This window comes from Mustela lutreola, chromosome 1 (assembly GCF_030435805.1).
Source record: "Mustela lutreola isolate mMusLut2 chromosome 1, mMusLut2.pri, whole genome shotgun sequence".
Taxonomy (NCBI): Eukaryota; Metazoa; Chordata; class Mammalia; order Carnivora; family Mustelidae; genus Mustela; species Mustela lutreola.
The window spans coordinates 62,345,277-62,362,253 of NC_081290.1; the positions used below are offsets into that span (position 1 = coordinate 62,345,277).

At 47.8% G+C, this 16,977-nt stretch overlaps 1 protein-coding gene across 5 annotated transcripts in view; it reads left to right on the plus strand.

Moving 5' to 3' along the window:
• The window catches only part of SLC2A9 (solute carrier family 2 member 9), a 224,306-nt gene that overhangs the window by 176,117 nt on the left and 31,212 nt on the right, over positions 1-16,977 (plus strand). For all 5 annotated transcript variants that reach the window (XM_059165331.1, XM_059165332.1, XM_059165333.1 and 2 more), the window contains 2 exons: positions 6,684-6,785; positions 9,420-9,495. In XM_059165331.1, the coding sequence (XP_059021314.1) occupies positions 6,684-6,785; positions 9,420-9,495 (178 nt within the window). The remainder of the gene's footprint in view (positions 1-6,683; positions 6,786-9,419; positions 9,496-16,977) is intronic.

Here is a 16,977-nt window from a genome sequence, read left to right on the forward strand (position 1 = left end):
TGGGCAGGCTGTTAAACTCTCTGAGCTGCTACATACTCATAGAGGTGTTATGAGGTTAAAGTGTTATTATATGTACAGCTTCTAGAACCATACCTGGTACATAGTAAGTGCTATAGAATGTTCACTGAATAGTAATCAAGATAGCATTATGTTGGCATAAGGACTGCTGTGCAGACCAACAGAACAGAATCGAATCCAGAAATACAAAAGATGCCAAAGAAATTCAATGGGGAAACTTAGTCTTACCATAAGTACCATAAAAACTTCATACTCACATGGAAAAAAAACAAAAGAACCCTTACCTCATGCCACATACAAATTAACTCAAAATGGACCATGGACTGAACCATAGAAGATAAAATTATAAAACTTCTAGAAGGGAACATAGGAGGAAGTCTTTGCAACCCTGGGGTATGCAGAGATTTCTTAGATGGGACAGAAAAAGAATGGACCCTTTTTAAAAAATTGATTAATTGGATTTCATCAAAATTAAAAACTGTGGCTACATAGAAGAGCTTGTGAAGGAAATGGAAAGGCAGGCCAGACTGGATAATCCACAAAGTACCCAGCTTAACACAAGCTTGAATCCTGGAGATATTAAGGACTCTTAGAATACAACAGAAACAGGACCAGGAGCCCACTTAGAAAAATGAACAAAAGACTTGGGCAGACACGGTACAAAAGAAGATATCAGAAGCATCATTAAACAGGTGATGCTGTCTCGACACCATAAGGCAGCAAGGAAATTAAAACTAAAACCCTCAGGGCACCTGGGTGGCTCAGTCTATTAAACCTCTGACTTTGGCTCAGGTCATGATCTCAGGGCCCTGGAATTGAGCCCCATGTCTGGCTCCCTGCTCAGCGGAAAGTCTGCTTCTCCCTCTCCCTCTGCTCTTCCTCCTGCTCATTCTTTAAAAAAAAAATAAAAAATTTAAAAATAAATAAAGAAAACTAAAACCCTCAGTGAGATACAATTGTTCACCTTAAGGATGATTAAAACCAAAATAGCTAATAATACCCAGTGTTGATGAAAATGTGGAGCCACTGGAACTTTTATACATGGCTGGTGGGAATCTGAAATGGTACAACCCTTTGGAAAACAGTTTGGCAGTTTCTTATAGAAAATTTTATCCGTACAATCCACACATTCTTCTCATCAGTATTTACTCAAGAGAAAGCAAAACATATAACTACACAAAGAGACTTGGACCCCAATGTTTACAACAGCTTTAGTCATAAGAGCTGAAACTGAAACAGCCCAGACGTCCATCAACTAGTGAATGGAGAAACACAATGTGGTATATCCATTCAGTGGAATACTACTCAGCACTAACAAAGAATGGTGTATACAACAGGGATGAATCTCAAAAGTGTAGCAATCACCACGGTCCCTGGGTGGTGCAGTTGGTGAGATGTCTGACTCTTCATTTTGACTCAGGTCCTGATCCCAGGTCATGATCTCAGGGTTGTGGGATTGAGTCCTGAGTGGTGCTCCACACTCAGCATGGAGTCTGCTTAGGATTCTCTCTCCCTCTCCCTCTGCCCATATATGTACTTGCTCACTTGCTCTCGCTCTCTCTCTCGCTCTCTCCCTCTCTTTCAAATAGATAAATAAATTTTATTTTTAAAAAAAAGTATAGCAATCACCAATATAGAATTCTAACCTAATCGAGCCTAATCTAATCTAGAGTAATGGAAAGCACATCAGTGGTTGCCTGCAGCTAGGGAGAGGGGCATAGGGAACTTTGGTGTGATAGAAATGTTCTGTATCTTGATGTGGTTATGCATTTATGGGTGTATAAGTTTGTTCAAACATACCAAATTGTACAGTTAAAATCAGTACATTTTATTGAATCTACCCAAGAATTTAATCTAAGTCAGTAAAATTTATTTTTAAATACTAACAACAACAAAAGACCTTCTCTCTATTATTCCTTCAGCAATCCTAGCACTGTGGGGTGGGCAATAGGTGCTGGGTACATGACTGCCAACTGGCTGAATAACCCTGTGGCCCAGGAGACCCCAGAAAGGATTTCTTAGAGTCTGATACTCCATCTCCAGCTGACCTCACATAACCTTCAGAGGTCACTGTTCATCTTGAGTTAATGTTTTCACTAATGATTTTAATGCTGAGTGGAAAGACCATGTTTACCCTAATCCCTTTGGACAGGCTGCCCTTTAAAATGATTTAAAAGAGGCAGAGATGAAGAAAGGAGCCCTGAGGACTGATTGGATTTCCCACTAGGATGGACAGAGTTGTTTTCATCTCTTTCTTTCTCACAGCTCTTTCTTTGATGTCTTCCTACACATCTTCAGAGACTGTTCCCAAATCAGGGACAGTGTTTCCAGCTCTGTCTTGGCTTGAGCTACTGATTCATCAGGAGACTTTAGGGAAACGAAATAGCCAGATCCCCATGCCAGCCCCAAAACTCTTGGATGTTGGCCTCATGGTGTAAGACAGTAGGTGTCAATAAGTTTATATCTGGGACACACTTGCTGACACTGGAATTGTTGTGGTGCCTTTGAAGAAACTAAAACAAACCAAAAGAAAAAAAGAAAAAACACTCAAAACACCAAAGTCAGCAACAAGTACACGTTAATCTTGATGTAACAATGCAGCACGTGTTCATCTCAGGGTGGCAACTTAAGTGCTTGGCGTCTTACAGTGGCTATGATGCTCATCATGGTAATTTCTCTCATCATTTTGGTGCTCTGTCACTGGACACTGGAACCCAAGGAGACAAAGCTGCCACACATTCCAGCTGTGAGCCACCTTTGTCTTGAGTGCCAGTTCCACTGTGGGGAATGGTGCCATCCTGAGACTGTAGCAAAGACATTTCACACGGTGAAGTTTTCCATGTGTGGGTGTTGGAAACCCCCAGGGACAGGAGAAGATTAATGATTTTTGACTCAGGGAATTGCATCTCAAATGCTTTACCTAAGTCTATGCTTTAGACTTTCTTTTTAATTAAAACAAAGCTTATTGGGGAAAATTTGGAAAAGATCAAAAAATAACAACTAAAAGAATAGTCACATATTTCCCCAAACAGAGTAAGCCATTATAAGCTATTTTTGCATACATTTTTCCAGGGTAGGTTAGTTCAACAGAATCATAATTTACCAAACTGTGTCCATGAGGATATGGGAGATAGAGTTTTAGGTCCTGCTCTTTTCCCTTAAAATCATAACCTGAGGATTTTTCTGTTCTTTAAAATTCTTTTTTTTTAATTATTTTTATTAACATATAATGCATGATTTTCCCCAGGGGTACAGGACTGTGAATCATCAGGCTTACACATTTTACAACACTCATCATAGCACATACACTCCCCAGAACTCATAATAAAATTCTTTTAAAATATGTGAATTCCTAGGTTATTGTCATCTGGATATTCCAGTATTTATTGAAAAATTCAATCATTGGTGGACTTCTGGATGGTTTCTGTTTCCTCAATAGTATAAATTACCCTACATTTGAAGATCTTTGTCCATAAATCTTCCACCAAATATCTGTTTTCCTAGGATAAATATCCAAAGGCAAATGACTGAATCCAAGAGTGTGTATACGTCTTCAGCCATCCCTGCAGTGTGTGAGAGCATGTGTTCTGCTTCCTTATCTCTTAGTAGCTTTGTGTGACTTTTGGCAAACCCCAGAACCTCTAATCCTGGGTGTCCCTGACCTTCCCCATCCCCCACTCCAACACCCCCACCCAGGGACCTGTTGTCCCTGTGCATGTTGCTGTTGCTCCAAAGTCCCTATCTGGGCCTTCCCTTTGATGGGACCCAAGTCATGAGGGTTTGAGGGGGAGAGATAACTTAGATATTGGCCCATCTTTCTCTTTAGAACTTTCTCAGTAATTGCTGATCTTTGCTGCCTTCATGGGTCTCAGTGGGCCTGGCTTCCCACTGAGTGACCATACCATCTTCATCATCCTGCTTTGCAGTGTGTGAACTCTCACACCTACCTCACAAAGATAACCCTCCAGTCAGTCAGCATTCATTGGCTCAATATCAACCAACATGTTGGCTCAACACTCAATATGTGCTCTTCTAGATTCTGAGAAACCAAGATGAGGCTCCCAGCCTTCAGGGGAGGACATGGTCAGGAATAAGGTGCCATGAGTCTGGGTGGGACAGGGGACTATTACAAAGTGGTGGCTTTCTCTCTTTCCAGTTCAGAAAATTTTAATGTCTCAGGAACCAGAAAAGACTTTGTAGATGATCCCAACTCCACCTCCTACCAGCCACATGACCTTAGACAAATTCCCAAAACCTCTGTGACTCAGTTTCTTTACCTATCAAATCAGACAACTAATTGGTCCTCCTTAATAAAGTTGCCGTGGGGATTAAGTAAACGGATGCATGATAAATATTTAGTACAGCCTCTGGCCCATACAGGCACTGGGCAGATGGGTGTCATCCACCCCAACCCAGCGTAGTTGGAAGAGAGCAAGGAAGACATGGAAGGGCACCTGAATGACTCAAAGCCACACAGCCATTTAGGGGCAGGAACTGGGATAGACCCAGGCCAACCCTTGACCCCGTATTCTGGGGTAGCTGGGTTGCTCAGTCAGTTAAGCATCCAACTCTTGATTTCAGCTCAGGTCATGATCTCAGGGTCCTGGGATTGAGCCCCATGCTGGGCTCCATACTCAGCTGGGGGGCTGCTAGAGGATTCTGTCCCTCTGCCCCTCTTCCCAATTGTGCTCTCTCTTTCAAATGAATGAACGAATGAATGATACCTCCCTCTTCTGCCATTTGTTGGAAGCTCTGTTGCTCACAAGTCTGCTTCCAGTACTGTGAGTTCTTGGCCTCTGATCTCATAGCTGCTCTGCCAAGACAGTCTGTTTCCATTTGCCAGGTGAGGAACTGAGGTTCACAGAAGCAGAATCACCTGTCCTGGGCGCAGAGCCAGGACTCAAACCCAGGTCTGCCCATTTCAGGTCCATGCGTCTCTGGATGCCACCTGTGCTCTGCTCTGTCAGGTCAGGGGTCAAGGGAGGCCAAAGTTTAGCTGTTTGAGTCTGCCCTGCCCTCCTAGGCTGCAGAGGGAAAGGCTTCCTGGGGCACTTGCAGATGGTCATCTGGCCATCAGCCAAGCATGGTTTCCGCTCTGACTTTCCACACCAGAGCCCCCCAGTTCCCTTGGTGTTTCCACCAAGGTACCCAGGCAGCACCCCGTGGCCGACATGTGGATACTCCGCTGGCCTAGAGCTGTGCCCGCTCATCTCTCGGTGTGCACTTTGCCATGTGGAGCAACGGCCCATGCCAGCTCCAGAAGAGCTCGACCAGAGGGCTTCTTACCCCCTGCCCTCCTCAGAGCAGGGATGAGGGAAGAGGGAAAGGATGAGGGCCCTAGGTTTCCTGCAGCAAGACTCCTTCAGGCTTTGAGGCAGGATTGTGGCTGTTCGGTTTAATGCTTCGGCTTTTGAACCATCATGTGAAGCTGGCAGACTGGAGGAGCACCTGCTCCAGCTTCCTGGCCCTCTGCAGTGTCGCTCCCTTTCCTTATCCAGACCGGATGGCTTATTTGACCAGGGCCTTTGTTTCCACTGGTCCCTCCATCTGACAAGCTCCTGCTACTGTTGCCTCCTTCAGGAAGCCTTGCCTGATCGCCCAGTGGAGAAAAGCTGTGCTTTTTTATTCAGATGCTCTGCGTTCAAGTTTTCTCCCCTCCCCCACCCATCTCTGTCTCTGTCTCTCTCTTCCGGCTGTGTGATGGTCAGTGAGATACTTCACCTCTCTGATTCTCGAGGTTTTCTTTCTGTGCACTGGGATGGGGAGGAAAGAAGAGGAAAGTTCTTTGGCATAATCAGAAAATTCATTAAGTGTTTTGAATGCAGTCTCTTATTGAACCACCCGCCCCTTCCAGACAGCCTTGTGGGAGGCTATTTTGGACTGCCTTTCACAGATAAAAGCCCTGAGGCTCTGGGAGGGGAAGTCATTTGCCCAAGCTCACCCATCTGGAAAGTGGTTAACCCAGGATATAAACCCAAGTCTGCCTGTCTCAGAAACTTAGCCACATTGCTATTTTTCAGGGTCGTTGGCATTTGAAGGAGGTCAATGAAGAGCCCCACCTTGGCCTCATTGAGAGGTAGACCCAGAGGCCAGCCAGGTAGAGGTTAGTGACAGTCTTACAGCTTTGGGAAGCTGGGCCAGGGGACATGGCTTCAGGAGCTGAGTCACAGGAGCTTCCTGCTGTCACATCCCCAGAGTGAAACTGACCCACCCAGGCACAGGCAGAGCGGAAAACGCCTGAACCTTGTCTGCCCACTCCCAGCCCTGGGCCCCTGCCTTGGGAGTGTGCCCCTAGAGAGTCGACAGCACAGAGGTATTAGGAGTAGAGTGACCTTGCTTTTTGTGGCAGGCAGGCTCCAAGGAACAGGTGAAGGGCTACAGCAATCATGTCCATTGGGTTCCTTTTACAGATAAGCTCACCCTTTCATAACGAGGAGAGGTAAGTATCTGAACATGTGGCAAGTACTCAAGGATGGTGACTTCTTCTCCCTCCCTTTCTCATAAAAACCTTTTGTTCTTTGGCTATGCCCATGGAGAAAGTGACTGGGCTATTTGAAGGTCAAATATGTCCTTTACCATGACTCCACTGCTGGTTCCTAGCACCAAGTTCCCCTTCTCCTGCTGCTAGAAATGAAGTAATAACCATCTCTCTCATCCTGACCTAGGGCTTGGTCATCGAGCGCCTGGGACGGAGACCCCTTCTCATGGGTGGCTTTGGGCTGATGGCCCTCTTCTTTGGGATCCTCACCATCACGCTGACATTGCAGGTGAGAGGATATGCCTGTCATACCCTGAGGGAGGTCAGCATGGAGCTGGCTTCCTGCTTGGGTGCTCTGGGGCTAGGTCCCAGCAGGGTCTCTGCTCCTCAGGCCCCCATCCCTAAAATGAGACAGTTGTCCCTGTTCCCAGGGGTCTTAGGAGAATTAAATGAGAAAATGTGCCTACAGTACTTGGAAGGGCACCTGAACATGACAAGTGCTAGGGGAATGTAGATTTGGGGAAACGCCACTGGTGAAAGTGGTATTTTTCCCCTTAATGGAGATAGGCAACTGAGGCATGAATATAAATGAAGAAGCTGCTCAAGGTTCCCCAGCTAGTAAATGGCAGAGCTGGGATGAGATTCCACAATCTTGGGGTTTCCTTCCGTGCCCCTCCCACCACCCTGCACGGTCAGTACAGCTTGCAAGGACAGAGTACCTTCTTGGTGCCTGGAGTCTGGCTCAGCACCATGGGAAACACGAGGCAAGGTCACGGTGGTCAATGAATTTTGGCATTTTCCAAAAACGAATCCCTGAGTGAAAAGTCACACGTGTCAATCATTTGCCTCCATGTCCCACAAACCTCTTAAAAAAGGCATTATTAGGGGTTCCTGGGTGGCTCAGTGGGTTAAAGCCTCTGCCTTTGGCTCAGGTCATGATCCCAGAGTCCTGGGATAGAGCCCGGCATCGGGCTCTCTGCTCAGCAAGGACCCTGCCTCCCCCTCTCTCTATGCCTGCCTCTCTGCCTACTTGTGATTTCTGTCTGTCAAATAAATAAATAAAATCTTTTTAAAAAGAAAGCAATATTAGCGTGGTGGCATCTGATGAACAGCAACTCATCCTTCAGAAAAGAGGTGCTGCTGGGTGCTCTTACCAGGCAGGAGGCAGAAACGTCTTCCAGGGGGGATGTGGTGATGTGCTGGCAGTGACCCCTCCCTCCCAAATGCCCGACCAGGGTTGTCCTGCACACGGTGCCCTTGCAGGCCCCTCGGACTGATCGAGCTGGGTCCTTCACCAGTTGGGTGATATTCTGAATGTTGTCTTTCTGCAGCTGTGGCAGAGCTTTGGAAGAGCTGTCTAGAGCAAGTGGGCCCCCCCTAGGCCTCACTTCTCAAGGTTTCAGAGCTCTTTCCTGCTTGGCAGACCTTGTCTGCCTCTGTCCCCCCTTCTCTGCTCCCCAGCCCCATTCTCTGGCAGCCTCCAAAGAGCCTGTCCTTTCCTCTCCCTGGGGCCCTCCTCTGATCAACTGGCTTCTCTGCTTTCCAAACTCAAGAAGCTCTGGGTATCTCTTAGATACCTCTTCCTCCAGGAAGCCTTCCCCTACCCCATGACTCAGTGAGGCACCCTCTGTGTTCCCAGGAACCCCAGGGGCAACCCTGCAGTATCACTTCTCATACAGGATTGCCTTTCCCTATTGACTCCTCTCTCTTTTCTTATACAGTTGTGGGAACAGGGGCCATGCCTGTATCATTTCTGTATTCCTACCTCCCAGTCCAGTGCATGGTACCCAGGAGGAACTAAGAACAGTTTGCCAAATAAATGAATAGATGGATGGATGGATGGATAGATGGTGGATCATGGATGGATGAGTGAATGTATGAATAGATGTTGGATGGATGGATAATGGGTCATTGGGTGGATGGATGGATAGGTGATGGATGATGGATGGAAGAATGAATGTATGAATAGATGATGGATGGATGGGTGTATGTTGGGTGGATCAATGGGTAAATGGATGAATGGACGATGGATGAATGGATGGATGGATGCTTGGATGATGGATAACTTAGTGCAACAGTGAGCCATACAGTGTACAAGAGCCTACAATCCTCCCTCAATCCTAGGTCCTCCTTCAGCAAGAGCCAATGGACTTCACCATGGAAGGGCTGCTGTCCCTCTTCTCAACCCATCACCCTCCACTCTGAACATTTGCTGCTCACCTCTGTGCTGTTCTCTCCTGTGTCTCTGTGCCGTTGCTCAGGTAGAACTCTCTCCTGGAACTTTTTTCCTTTTGCCCTTTTATGATCCCAGCTTAACCTCCCAGAATCTCTCTGGTTTGGGCTCAGGTGCCCTAGCACCTCCGAACATGCTTACCTTGTCTCATCACTAGTGACACCATGTTCTGATGATCAGACGTCCAGTCTGCTAGGACATCTTTCATGCCCAGCACTGAGCTACCCCAACCCTGCCAGACAATTGACACCCCCAAGCATACTCAGTGACACCGGTTATCTCCTACCTACCAGGACAGCAGGGGTAGAAAGGCGGTGTTTTACACAATAAAAGGGATTAACTAAGAAAAATGTTTAAATGTGATTAATGCCTGTAAAACTTCTCATATTGCCTGCTTCAGGCAAAGCTCAGTGTAAGTTACTTGTTTATTTACCACCTGCTGTATGCTGCAGACACTGCTAAACTCGAGGGAGGCATCATCTTCTTTCACCTCCCATCTGTAAAACGGGCAGATAGAAGGGCGTGGGGGTTGTCCTTATCCCCATTTTATGGACACTGAAACCAGGGCTCAGGTGTGTGAAGTGACCTGCCCCAGGTCATGCAAATGGATCGAGGAGGTGCGGAGGTGAGAACCCAGGTCCTCTCTGCCCCGCGGCCTCCTCCCCTGCCCACACTCCTGCTCTCTCTCAGGACCACGCTCCCGGGATCCCGTACCTGAGTATCATCTGCATCTTGGCCATCATCGCCTCCTTCTGCAGTGGGCCAGGTAAGGCACGCCTCCTTCCTCTCCGGCACTGCTGAGCTGGGGTGTTCTCATCATACCCATGGGAGCTTGGGGCCCAGGAGGGGCAAGGCCTGGCCGGGAATGGAGGGGGAAAGAAAGTCCCTTCCCTGCTGAAATGCAGCGGTGGCCTTCATTTCCATCCCACGGATATTAGGTAACAGACTTACCCAGAGTTGGGCAGCTGATAACACAGAGCAACCTCACAGCTACAGTTAACAGTTGCAGGGGCTCTGAGCCAGATGCTCTAGCTTGGGATGAATGGAGGATACTCAAGTTAGCAGTCTGTGCACACAGAGAAGTGACCATTAAGCGTGGAAGGTGTTTATGATAATAATGATGATAATAGTAATGTCTGAGATATACTGATCACCGGATATGTGCTCACTGTGGCCAAGTACTTGGTGTGCATTATTAACTCATTTGAGGCTTGTGACAGCTCTAGAGAAGGCAGTGGGGATGGGAGTGGTGTGCACGAAGGGAGTTGTGGTGGGATCACCATCTGACTCCCAGGGCCCTGATCACCACCTTCTACGGTGGCTGTACGAGGAGTCTGGAGTGTTCTGAGCCTCACTTTCCCCAGGACTCGCTTCCAGCCCCAGCTTTGCCATTTCCCTAGTGGGAAAGTCCTCTCCTCTACTGGGGCCTCAGTTTCCCTGGCTCTGTGTCTGTGTCCCATGAGACAGGGGTCCCCCTCAGCTGGGACTGAGAAGGGTGTCAGGGCAGGTCTGACACTCACACACATCTGTCTGGCAGGTGTTGCTGTGGTTATTTCTGTTTTTATGTGGATGAAAACAACACTACACTTCTATCAGAACACGTAGAACTGAATTTCTCTTTCTCCCTTTGTGCTGCTACTCTCCATGGGCCATCATGTCCCACATCCTGCCACATCTGTGATGGATGAACCACATCCATCCTGATTCAGGATGGCGAGCTGTTACAGTGAGATGGCAGAATGCACTGCGAAGTGAGGGGCAGGCATTACGCACACACACGTGTGCACACAGACACACACACTATGGGGTGAAGGTAATTGGAGGGTGAGGAAGACGGAGGCACCCTCCCAGTGGGGCAGTGCACCAACCAGAGGACCAACAAGGGCACATGTAAATGAGTTCAGACCTATGGTGCCCCATCACCCCTTCTGTGGGCAGCGTTCACGTGGGAACCCCTGCAGGCAGTCAGCCAGAGGCCCCAGGCTAGGCCTCTGCACGCTGGGGAGCGAACCAGAAGGGCAGCCTCTGCTCCCGCAGGGCTTACAGGCTGATGTAGACATCCCACTTGAGACATCAGGCCCTGGAGGTCCTCTCCGGACCTCTTAATCTGAAATCAGCACCCGCACGTGTATGCGCATGCAGGTACAGGCCCTGCACGCTCACATGCACACGTGCACACACACACACACACACACGCACACACAGCCACACGTACTCGCTGTCACGTCATCCTGCTTTACTCGCTTCGCCCCACCCTCCCTGGCTCATCTGTTTCCCGTACATCCTCATTTACTTAATGCACGGATTGGCAGACTTTTTCTGTGAAGGTCCAGATATGAATATTTTTACAGGCCGCACAGTCTCCGTCACAGCTACACACCTCTGCAATGGGGGGGGGGGGGGAGGCGGCAAGCAAAGCCATAGACAATGTGCATTCCTGCCAGAAATCCCTCTGTCACCAGAGTGCTTCAGTCAATGGGGAGCTCACTACCTCACAAAAGTGACAGGGTCTGTAGTCCAGCAAACTTCAGCATGTGGGCCAAATCTGGTCGAGAGCTTGTTTCATATGACCCCTGAGCAAAGAATTAGTTTTCTTATAAATTTTAAAAGAGAAAGTGTGGAGCACCCAGGTGGCTCAGTCGGTTAAGCTTCCAACTCTTGGTTTTAGCTCATGTCGTAATCTCAGAGTCATGAGCTTGCCTCATTCACCCTGGTCCTCACAGCACCCTACAAAGGAGACATCCTGTCCCCGACGAGGGCGCCTCCACTTCGGGGAGCCTGCCTGACCTTGACCTAGTGCACGGGCGGCCCGTCAGGATTTGAACCCACATCTCCCCAGGTCTGCAGTCTCATCTTCCCTGCTGTTCTCCCTCCTTCACTTTTGCCAGCACTTGGTTTTCCTACTTACCTCTTTCCCCCAGTCTAAGGCAGAGTTAATTTGCGAGCTTATCTCCAGAAACCTGAGTGAGAAGATGTGGCTGTGCTCTATGATTTGCTGCTATGTCCTCTCTGGAAAGGATCCTTCCCTCCAAAGCAATCCCAAGGAAATGCTGCTCTGAGAATGAATTTGGGGCCTCCAAAGTGTCAGCACATAAGCCTGGATTTTCAACAGAAACATGGAAAAATCTGGTCCTGCAGGCCCTGAAATGAGTGACAAGCCCCCGCTTCTAGGCTCTTCTGTCTTCCTGCTAGCTGTACCTGAGCAGTCCCTGGGAACCTGGCCGAAGAGGCTGACAACCGTGGCTCTGAGAGCCTGGCTCTCAGTGTGAGGGTCTTAGTTTCCTGTGGCTGCTGTCATGCAGGACCAGGAACAGGAGCCTGGAAGGGATGGAAATGCATTCTCCTGCAATGCTGGAGAGCGAAGTTGGGCATCCAGGAGGGAGCAGAGCTGGATTCTCCAGAAGCCCTGGGAGACAGTCTGCTCCAGTCCTGTCTCCTGGCTTCTGGTGGCTGCCGGCTTCCTCCACTTGTGGCACTGTGGACCCACACTGATAACCCAGGGGAGATCACTCACTGAATCTTAAGGAATGAATAGAACACCGTTCTTCCGGACAAGTCAGGGTGAGGCAGAGCTGTGCTTGCTTCCTGCAGCTCCTGCTACAAAGGACCAGTAACTCAGAGGCTGAGAGCCACATGAGTTTCCTTTTCGGCTTCTTCAGATGTCCAAAGTCTGAAACCACTTGCACGGACAAGGACAGTTCCCTCTGTCTCAAGGGGATTTGCTTGCTGGCCTTATTTCCACTGAGAGACCACCCACACCCCAGATCTTCTGCTCCATCCTCGGTCCTCAGAGCAGCACATGGCATCTTCTCTTGGTGCTGACCTCCTGCCTCCTTTGTATAAGGACCCTGTGGTTATACCAGATCCACCCTGCTTAGATAGGATGTTCCAGAATAACCTCCCTATCCCAATGTGCTTAATTTGGTCACACCTGCTACTGTCTGTTTTGTCATGCAGATTCCGGGGCTTCAGATGTGGACACCTTTGTGAGAAAGCCGGTGAGGGGTGGAGGGGTTGGGACATTCAGGTCCTATAGCCTTTCCTAAGGGTAAAACACATGAGACAGCAGCATATATGGGAAGTAGGCAAGTGGTCCAGGCAGCTAGTGGCATTATGGGGGAGCTGGGTGTTAGCAAAGGGGACCAGGAGGTAGGCAGGACCAGATCAGACCTTCCCCCCACCCCCACTCCAGTGTACTCAGCTTGAATTGGATGAGTCTGTCAGCTGCCAAACCAGGAAGCACAGACCAAGAGGTTTAAAGGGCAGGGATGTACCCTCTCACGGATCTAGAGGCTCGAAGCCCCAGAGCGAAGTGCAGACAGGGTTGGTTTCTTCTGAGGCCTCTCCCCTTGCCTTGTAGACGGCATCTTCTCCCTGTGTCTTCGTATGGTTGTCCCTGTTTCTCTTATGAGGACAGCAGTCATCATGGCTAAGGGCCATGGGCTAAGGGCCCACCCATCTGACCTCATTTTTCCTTAATCCCCTCTTTAAAGGCCCCATCTCTGAATACAGTCACATTCTGAGGTCCTCGAGGTTAGGACTTCAACATGAATTTTTTAGGGAGTGTCAAGAGGGGATGACACAATTCAGCCCATAACCTGATTCAAAGTAAAAAGCCTGGAACAAGAAGCCTCTGCAATTCAGACACCAATTCTACCTCTTACTAACGAGTGGCTTCAGGCAAACAGCTTAATCTCTCTAGGCTTCACCTGAAAATTAAAGATAACCATAGTACCTACCTTGTTGGGCCCTTCTAAGGCTTGAATCCACCTATTCATTCAAATAGTTACTGATGGAACCATGTGGCAGGCATTCCTGTAGGTGCTGGGGAGACAATAAAAACAAAAGAGACAAAAACACCTGTCACCGCAGAGCATTTGCTATAGTGGAGGGAGACATAAGACAATATGAAAAGTCATTAGTAAAGCATCCTGGATGGGATAAGCACTGTGGTGAAAATCAGAGCAGGGAAGGTGGATGGGAGCCACCTCTGGGAAGGTATTGAATTTGAACTGGGGTTGTTAGAGAAGGCCTCGGTGGCAAGGCGACAGTTGAGTAAAGATGAGAAGGACTGGAGGGAACGAGGCATGCAGATAGCATGGAAGAGAACCCCAAGCAGAGGGACAAGTCAGTGCAAAGGCCCTGAGGCAGGAACATGGCTGAACTGTTGCAAGAACAACAAGGAGACCAGTGAAGTCAGGGAGTGAGTAAAGGAAGAACGGCTAGAGATGGAATTGAACTGCGAATGATGGGAGACAGGAAGTGCCAGGTCATGTGTTGCTCTGCAGACCATTTTAAGGACTTCCGGCTTTTCCTTTGAGAGAGATGGCAACCCTCTGGGGATTTGGGGCAGAGGAGTAACAGCTTCTAAGCTCTATTTTAAAAGGATGTTCTTTTTAAAAAAAAAAAAAATCCTTAAAAGGATGTTCTTGACTGCTGTGTTAAAACAACCTGTAGGAAGCCAAGGGTAAAAGCTGAGAAACCAGTCAGAAGGTTCTTACAATCGTGCAGGCAAATGGTGGTGACCCCTTGGACCAGGCTGGCAGTGGAGGAAGTGATGAGAAATGGTGGATTCCAAACACGGTAGTATTTGTAAGTTTTAATGGACTGAACGCTTTGGCAGGTTGGATGTGGGATGTGGAGCAAGACTGGAACAAGACCAGAGTGAAAAGACTCTAAGCATGGTGCTACTGTTAACTAAGGGGGCCAAAGGGACCAGATTGGGGTCAGTCTTAGACATGGTAGTGTAGACATGACCATTAGCCATTCCTGCATAGGTGAGCTGCCACATTAAAGTACAGGACCTGTCACAGGGTAGCTTGTCCAGAATCTGATGCCAAGATGTAGTTCAGATGAGGGATGTTTATCAGGGGTCCTCGCCCACTGAAGGGAGGAAGGGGGTGGGTGGAGAGAGAGGTTGGGCTGTGATGCGGGCCCAAGGACAGCTCAGCCAACACTGTAGGGAGTCTACAGTGGAAATGGATGATCAGATAGGGCCGTGCCATAGCCCAGGCCCTTCTACCCCACTGCCTACAATCATTGGAAATGGGCCACCCCAGGAAGAGTGTGTGCTGGGGTCATGGGTCTGACTGAGGTTCACCCTAACATGGCTGGAGACGTCTACCAAAAGCCCTCCTTCCCTGAAGTCTGATCAGAATAGTGCGACTCTATGCCTGTCCACATCTCCTTATTTGCAATTCCAAAATTCAAAAGACTCATAAAAAACAATTATTATTCAATAGTTCAGCACCAAAACCTGATCTGAGCAGATGTGAGCCTCTTTATTGTCTTTTTGTTCTGCTCAGTGAGATGCATGATGATCCTTACCTTAAAGCTCTCTTTTTCCTCATGCAGTGGCAGGTCTGGTTTCTCCATCTTTCCTCCCTGGCTGCCCCTCCTTTGTCCTCTCACATTCTTGTCTTCTTCCTGTCCATGGATATTGGCACTCCCTGCTTCGGCCCTTGACCCATGCATTTCTCACTGCAGATGCTGTCCCAGGCTGATCTTTCCACAGAGAGTGTCCATCCACTCTTCTCTGGTGCCCCCATTCCTTCTCTCCACCTGCACTTCCCTCCCAAGTTTCAGACCCAGGTGTCTACTTCCCTACAGTTCAGCCCCACATAGACATGGTATAGGTTCCTAAAAACTGACCACGTCCAGTAAGAAATCATCATTTCCTCCCTAAATCTGCTTCTTCTCCTGTATCCACTTATTTCAATGTATGAAGGCACCAGTGACCTACTTGGTCTGTAGGTCATGCTAAACTCTCTATCCCTCTCACTCCCACACAGGCACTGGTTTTGACATGGGCTCAAACACCTCTGTTAGTGCTCAATAAGGAATCCAACAAATCTCAGCAAAGTATTGCAATTTAACAATTATCATCATCACCACTAACCCTCACCTTCATCACCACCATCATCATCACCATCACCACCATCACCACCACCACCCCATCACCATTATCACTATCACCATCACATCACCATCACCATCATCACACCATCATCACCATCGCCACCGTCATCACCATCACCATCATCACCATCACACCATCACCATCATCACCATCACTGCCATCACCACCATCACCATCATCACCGCCATCACCACCATCATCACCATCATCACCCCACCATGTCATCATCACCATCACCATCATCATGAGCACCATGGTCACTGCATTATCATCACCAATACCATTTACTGACACTCATTATGGGCCAGGCACAGGGTTAAGTACATTATCCCCATTACCTCATTTAACAAGAAACTCAAATTAGTTGAGACAGAAAATGAGGCATTTCTGTTCCCACCAGAAATGCATGTGGACTCGGAGTCTGCAGGCTGGGGTTGTCAGGGGAACAGACCTGAGAGAAACACCACTTCCACTTTAATTTCTTCTCTAACAGTGTTAATGACTGAACTCTTGTGGGGGCTGAGGGAATGGTATTAACCTTATTTAAATTTGCATTTTTCCAAGTGGGATATAATTACGTGATCATGATTCACTTCTATCATGTGTCAAAAACAAGCTGCAAAATGAAAAGTGGCCCACTGTGTTCATACACTGTACATCATTCAATCTTAAGGAGGCAAGATTCATGCTGATAAAAGTACTTGAAGGGTTTCCACTCAGCTTACCATATTAGAGGCAAGATGGCCAGCATTTGTGGGGGTTCTTAGGCATCCAAAAGTTGACCGTTAAGGAGCAAAAAAAGGTGATGTTCCCCAGAGAGACTACATGAAGTGGGAAAGGACCTTGGCTCAGAACCCCTTCCATTGGTTCATATCCCCACACAACCACCACTGTGGGCTTGGCCTTCTCACCCTCTCTTTTGTCAGTTTCTCCACATGTAAAATGGATCACAGATGTCCTGAGGATGAAGTGGGTCAATGTGCAGGAAGCAAGTGAGGATGTGGCCTCATACAGACAACTAAAGGGAAAATCTTCCACGTAGAAGCAGTAACAAAGGCAAAAACCTGCCTGACAAGTTCCAGAACAGTGTTGCCTAATAGAAATATCATTCAAGACATGAAAGTGTTACTTAGATTTTTCTAGTAGCCACACTCAAAAAAGTAAAAAAGGAACTGATAAAATTACTTTTGATAATGTATTGTATTCAGCCCACATATCCAAAACTTCATCATTTCAGCTTGGAATCATTATATAAAATGTGTTAATAAGGTATTCTAAATTTCTTTTTTTTTCCTTTTATAATCTCAGTCTTTGGAATTCGTGTATACT